Genomic DNA, 7,250 nt, shown 5'->3' on the forward strand with positions numbered 1-7,250 from the left:
GAGATTTCTCTTGCACAGCTACCAGAAGACTTACAACTTTGGGATGGGATCTGTTGGTCCATTTCTTTAACTGTCTATGGTCTCCTCACGGCTGCATTGTGGCTCCATACTCAATGCACATTTTAGATTTATATCAATCTTTTTATCTCACTCTTGGTAAAAGAAAGCAAATAAGCATTTTATAATACCTCAAACTATTCATTTGAGCCATTTAATATGGAAAACTTGGATGACCTTCTGTGCAGTAAAAGACTTGATTGCGTAACAATTCATTTGAGGTTTCTCATCTGAAGAGTGTCTCAATTTTCCACAATGACATCATCTTTTCCAGGACTCTTTCTATGAATTCACAGTACATATAAATTCTTTCTAGGAAATTATAGGAAACTATGGGATCTGTAAAAAGAATAAATCAGCTTTTAAAACCTATATTGTCAATCCATATACAGACTAATACAGGCTGTAGTAGTTTGTGTGTTGTTTTGCTGTTGCTCAACCCGTGGTATATAAAGCTGTGATACAGTTTTTCTGAAAATGTCTGAAATAATGGATTTACTGTATGTTTGTGGTTTTTGTATTTATGTTTGCATACTGTATGTGTTTGTGTAAGTCTTGACTCAGCATTTTACTGTACATGTACTCTATTCTGAGAGTTGTAACCACATGTTGACCCTTGCAGGCATTCCTGTTAAACAGCACAGAGGACAAGGCCATGACACTGTCGGTGCGGCTGCCTGATGAACAGGGGGCGCCGCTCGTACACAACCTGACGGTCAAACAACACAAGACATGTACGTGCCACACACTGACCCAGCTTCATACCTCAGAGAGCTACTGTAAAAGCTCCAGAGAGTGGATTTGCATGACAGTCCACAAATAGCAGAGTAGTTAGTGATTCATTCTTACATCGTTTTCTGTCACAGTTCTCCACTTAGATGGTTCCTCTCTGGTTTTTGATGACATCTTCAAATTGATCTCCTTCTACTGTGCCAGCAGGTAAAACATATACGGTGCACACACATATGGGCTCATGAACATACTGTACACATGCACAAAAAACATCACATGTACACTACAAAAAACACGATTTGTGTGCATGTATGCACATGTGCAGACAAGTGTACATTAAGGGCGTACTCACACTTGGCCCAGTAGCGTGAACCGTGCACAATCACAATTGTCCCTCCTCCCCGCTAACCCCGCTGGCCTGCACTCACACTGCAATAATACATCTGAGACGGTTTGAAAACATTCAGGGCTAGATTGTTAAGGAAAAACTCAGGAGCAGCATTTTCACACGTGAAGAAGGTACGAGAGACTTTGATTACTTAATCAAATTACTTAATTACTTACACACAATTGAGGAGAAAATTAAAGGTGCTCTGAATGATTTTGGGTGACGTTACTCCTTGTTGACGTTCGAAGTATTTTCAAACCAAATGAGACTACCTTGCCCCTCCCTCCTCCTCATCCCGTCCCATCCCCTCCCCCTCCCTTCTGTGCTTCCCACCGCCACCCCCAAATCCTTCTTGTTGGTTATTGGCTGGAACGCTGGAACACTGTGTGTGTATGCTTCGTGTTGAAGGTGGGCACAGTTAGTTTTTGTTGCTGTTTGTAGACCCTGGGCTGTCTACAGAGACTGAGTTTTTTACAGTTTGTTCTGGAGACAGGCGTATGTATGTGACAACACACGTGACATGGCTTAGAGCACCTTTAAGCAGGAAGTACAGTTTAACCACGATGTGTTATTGTGCAGTGTCGGCCCAACTCTCTGAAGTTCCTGTCCTTCTGAGGGCGTATTTAAACTCATGCTAGAGCCATTACGTTAAGTCTAGTCTCGCATTGCCAGACCTTCCTCCACAGAGCTGCGGAGGAGGGTCTGGCTAGTCCGCACAGCATTCTGGGTTGGGAGAAAAACGTGCTCTGGTTTATTGGTAGTTCTTCAAACCAATCACATCTTGGGTGTCGCTAAGCGCCCGACCGAGCCATGGTGCAACTGTAAAATCTGGAAGGAACTTGTTTTGGTGGAACATGTGTACGTTCAAAAGTTGCTCTAGTCGTGCAACAGAAAACTCTAATTGGTCAGATAGTCTAGCTAGCTGTCTGGATTTACCCTGCAGAGATCTGAGGACCAGGTAACCACAGTCCTCATAAATCCACTGGAGTTTAAAATTTCAACACAAAAAAAGCAGAAGGAAACTGACTTCTGGCTAAAAAGAGTCACATTCAGTGGAATTTCCAGAAGTGGAACGTTGTTGATATAGACTACATTTTGCTAAACCTTTAAGGTTAACAAAGATATTGCAGGTGCCTAAAAACAATTGCGATCTCTCTCTCTCACTCTCTGGGAAGTAGGCAAAAGTGTGGCAGACCCACCAACCTCAAAAATGAGACAGTCCTGAAACAAAACATTCCCTTATCATGCAGCTGTCTACACTACAGTACCTTGAATTCGTAGAGAGACAATCATAATCAGACATGAAGAGGTCTGCCTGAATATTCTCGTTCCCTGATCTCTGGCCTATGAATGACCTGATGTTGCCTAAGCTTTCCACCTTTGTCTCATTATACCACAAGACGGTGTTTCTGGAAATCCCACCACACAGAGGATGCTTACGTCATTACATTGCGGACCAGAGCACGCTTACGCCATTAAGATGCAACTTTTTGGTTTTGAGAAAACGTGAAAAAGTGGAGGGCTATTGTACAGCACAATGGAGTCTATCACTGTAATGCTTAATAGGTACTTTTTTGGAGTTGTTCGGGGCGCAACGATACACAGACCTCTTGCATTCCTACCAGGTTTATTGCTTATGCAGCGCAAGGCAGTTCTGTTCTCAGGTTCTAACATGCAATATCCACACACATTTACCATACAAACCATAAAAAAATCTGAGACACATAAACATGAGACACACACAGACACAAACACACGGCAAGATTGTGTCATGTCATATTAAAACTCCCTGCTTACACTTAATGCTGCCTTTTTATTATCAAATCCACCAAATAGGGACATTCTGGCCATTCCACTGAGATTACCCTGGGCCATTACCACAGCAACGAAGAGAGAGGAGCTGGAGGTCATCTCTGCAATGGGTGCAGGTAGATAAATCTACATTATTAGGGCATTGACGTTGGGTCATTGCTGGAGCAACAAGCAGGACACAGCAGTGAAAGACGACATACACTTTGAAAAACTGAAAAGTGAATATGAAAAGTATCAGGCATTAATAGAAGCAATGTAAAATATATTGTTTTAGCCCCTTTACAGCAATGGAACATTTAGACTATTCAACAGACAGAATTTAAAATGCTGGATAAGAGTCCAGGCCTGAGGACGTCTACATGCCAATATTGAGTCAAAGTAATTGCGCTACCCAATCGCAACAGAAAGTAGGCCTTGTGTGAAAAACATCATTCAGTTTACATGAATTTTATGTTGTGTCCCCACACTTGACATACAGCAAAATAATGCATTTGTTCTGTAGCCCCATATAGTGGAAAAGGTGGTACAAAATTTGCAATACATCATCTCCAGTACAACAAACTAAGGAAATAACATCCAAGTCTTGTGCGCAGTGTCCAAGGGGCCCAAAAAAATCCACAGCCCCATTAAATGGCATCCTGCCAGTACCCCCGACGTACGAGAAAGTATGAGGGCCCCATTCAATTCAATTCAATTTTAGTTATAGTATCAAATCATAACAAGAGTTATCTTGAGACACTTTACAGATAGAGAAGGTCTAGACCACACTCTATAATTTACAAAGCCCCAACAATTCCAGTAAATCCCTCAAGAGCAAGCATTTAGTGCAACAGTGGCGAGGAAAAACTCCCTTTTGGGAAGAAACCTCGGACAGACCCAGGCTCTTGGTAGGCGGTGTCTGACGGGGCCGGTTGGGGGTGAATACAGTGGCAATAATAGTCACAATAAAAGATAATGGAACAATGACTAGAAATGGTAATTGTTGTAGTTCAGGGCACAGCAGAGCGTAGCAGGGTGTAACAGGGCATAGCAGGACGTGGAGCAGGACCATCGGAAAAAAAAGACAAAAAGACTCCGGGGGATAGGCTCCCTATAGCTCATTGTGCTTGCAGCTTAATTTCTTTAATCGGTTCAAAGACCGAGGTGTAATTATTTACGTGTAGGACTCCTTCTTGGCTGGGTGCAGTGACTTCCTAGAGTCTCCAGTGGTAGCCTGGCAACCTCACAATGACAACAAGACTCAAAGTCAATGCAGCAATCCAATGCCCTCAGGAACAGGGCTGAGCTGGGAAGTAATTTAGTCGTAGTGGACACACAGAGTACTGCAACCTTAGCTTTCATCAAGTTAAGCTCACTGACCCAAAAAGCATTCTTCCCATACACACTCAGTAGAAAAGCAGCACCTGTAAAACAGTTGTGATTATATTTGTGGAATGTAATCCATTCAGTCCAGTAAGTATAGAAAGTATGGAAAGTATAGAAGAGCTGTGGGATTCACTTATTTTATCCCGTCCATGTGTGTAGGGAGCCAACAGGAAGTTAGCCAGCTCGGCCAGCGGAACATTTGCTCAACCGGCTCAGCTGGAGGAGGCTTGTAGTCACTACTCCAATGTAGTGGTCAATGGGCCCAATACGCAGAAGTAAGGAAGCCTGTGTGTCTTTTCTGTGTATGAGCTCAGTGAGCAAATTTAATAGGAATAAAGATACTGAAATCTCCACTAGGTGGACCTTGTAGAAAGGGGTTTTCCAAAGTCTACAATAAAACAGCGTGTCTGTAAAATCCAACAATATGAGACAGGCAATTACAGAGAAATTTAAAAAAAGACAAAAAACATAAATGAGTGCTCAGCAACTTTTCTTTTCTAAACACTGACTGCATGTGTTGCAGATTTCTGGACGTCTGATCTGAACCAGCAGGCACAGAACCAGGACTTGGTTTTGGATCACAACCACAGCAAAGTGTACGTGTTTGTCAACCCAGTCACTGTAGGGGAGAGCGCCAACAAAGACCTGAAGGACTCCTCTATCTCCAAACTTGATATCACCACCAATCAAAACATCACCCCCTCCCTGCAGAATGGAGAAGCCACACAGAAGATCAGCACAACCAAAGTCAAAGGTCAGACAACGCCCAAACACGAGATTAAGTACAAGCGCCCACCACCCCGACCCCCCAGCCTGGGCTCAGGGTCAGGGATGGGCCTCCTCTTCTCCTCTCCCCCCTCGCTTCACACTTCATCTTCTGTGACTCCAGCAGCTGAGAGAAAAGAGGAAGGAAAGGGAGGAGCAGGAGAGAGAGAAGAGAGGAAGTCAGTGTCTACATCACTTACTCCATTGAGGCCTCCTGTCCCCCTGCAGAGCCGAGCCGCTCCCCCGCTGCCTCCTGCTCCTCTCCGTCGCACCTCGTCCAAAAAAAGCGCCGACCGAGAGGTAGGAGACGGGACGGAGAGAGAGAAGGGACAAAGACCTGCAAAGCAAACTGAGAGAGAGGGGGGAGGAGAGAGAGGAGAGGAGAAAACGGGAAGTAAATCAGGTCAGCTGGATGAGGGGGTTGAGCAAGAGAACAGTAGCCAGCATCAAGAGGAGGAGGTTAAAAAGGACAGGGAAAAGAGAGAGAAAGAGGACGAGAAGGAGGAAAGAGACATGAAAATGGATAAAGAGGAGGACAAACAGAAATCCAGCTCCCCGTGTTCTCAATCAGTGAAAAAACCATCCCGTCCAGTCCCTCCGCCACGGAGGAAACCGTGTCCCCCAAAAGCACCTGTGTGCCCCAACCAGGCAGGAGGAGGATCAGCTAATCAGACTGCTGGGATGAGAGGGCCCCCTCCCTCCCCGGCGCGGCGGCCAGATGTGTCGCTGTACTCGCCGCAGGGTGGTGCTGTGCTACTAACTGATCCCGACTCCTGCTCTGCCAGCAGCACAGAGGAAGAAGGAGAGCTGAACCTGGAGCAGGAGCAAAACCACAAGTAGGTTTGGATTGGCTGGTGTAATGACACTAAAGTACTGGGCTGGGCTGGGTTTGAAATTGCATGCTTAAAAACTGTAACACTGTAGTCAAGGCATGCAGAATATCAGAATGTACAAGGTTGTTTTTTTTGTCGGTTATGATTCACATTACACACACACAGGCCTGAAATACACACACATGCAAACAGGACCTATACACATGCATTACACGGAGAGATGTCAGAGCTACCAGACCACAATCCGTACTTGGTCCACATGCATTTATTAAGACAGACAGGATCAAAACGTGTTAAGCTGCGCTTACAAATTCCTCTCTAGATGATACTTCCATGCACAGAAGGTCTCAGACGAGTGAAGACTGGCCCTCATAATCAACTGGTACCACTATTTGCTCAAAGGATTCAAAGTCATGTGATACAGAATGTTTCTATATTTGAATGTTTCTAAAAGTGTGACATGAGTCACAAGGACACTGAATCAAACACTGTGGTGGAGATGTATAAGAGATCAAAATACATACTTACTGTATATTTCTTTCCAGTCGCCCTGCAGAGTATCCCAACCCAGTAAAGAGAACCTCCACCACTGTCATGTTGGACCGAGCACGCTACCGCCTGTCCAACGTCATCACGGGCCTCATCAACCACAACCGCCGCCTCACACAGCGCATCGTAGAGCTGGCCAGGGACCCTCTGAGCTACTTTGGGAACCTGGTGAGTGAGTACACAGAGGGGAAAAGAACCTCGTCTGGTTGGAGTTCAACAACCAGCGGATATATTTGGATTTCTCTGGATGACAACATCAACCAATAGTTTCAAAATGCAATTGGCATCTAAGTTTAGCTTTCACATTTTGTATTTAGGTAAAAGAGCACCGTGCATTCACCTTGGAGACCATGTCGAACCACTCCTCCTCCACCGAGCTGTTGCAGGAGATCAGACAGATGATGACTCAGCTGAAGAGTTACCTGCTGCAGAGTACCGAGCTGCAAGCTATGCTGGAGCCGCAGCATCAGTATGCACAAGACAAACTGGGTAACTCTAAAACTGTGTCATGTTTTATTTAAGATGTTTGTCTGTTTGGTTTCCCAATTGAATTCTTCAAAATCAGAAGCAGAATCAAAAAAGGTTTTATTGCCACAATAATTACATTTATGTGGAATTTGCCTTGGTGAAAGGTGCATTCATAAACAGACAAAGAAACCTGAATATGAAATAAACAATAAATACAGAAAAACAAATATGTACATACAAAGTAACTGTTGCGTAAGAAGGATGAAGTGCAAGTGCAGTGA

At 44.4% G+C, this 7,250-nt stretch overlaps 1 protein-coding gene across 1 annotated transcript in view; it reads left to right on the top strand.

Moving 5' to 3' along the window:
- The window catches only part of rin3 (Ras and Rab interactor 3), a 21,579-nt gene that overhangs the window by 10,486 nt on the left and 3,843 nt on the right, over window positions 1–7,250 (top strand). Inside the window, exons 3-8 of the mRNA XM_032500119.1 lie at window positions 680–791; window positions 924–996; window positions 3,014–3,105; window positions 4,878–5,955; window positions 6,498–6,669; window positions 6,819–6,990. Coding sequence (XP_032356010.1) covers window positions 680–791; window positions 924–996; window positions 3,014–3,105; window positions 4,878–5,955; window positions 6,498–6,669; window positions 6,819–6,990 — 1,699 coding nt within the window. The remainder of the gene's footprint in view (window positions 1–679; window positions 792–923; window positions 997–3,013; window positions 3,106–4,877; window positions 5,956–6,497; window positions 6,670–6,818; window positions 6,991–7,250) is intronic.

Source organism: Etheostoma spectabile, chromosome 20 (assembly GCF_008692095.1).
Source record: "Etheostoma spectabile isolate EspeVRDwgs_2016 chromosome 20, UIUC_Espe_1.0, whole genome shotgun sequence".
In the NCBI taxonomy this organism is placed as follows: domain Eukaryota; kingdom Metazoa; phylum Chordata; class Actinopteri; order Perciformes; family Percidae; genus Etheostoma; species Etheostoma spectabile.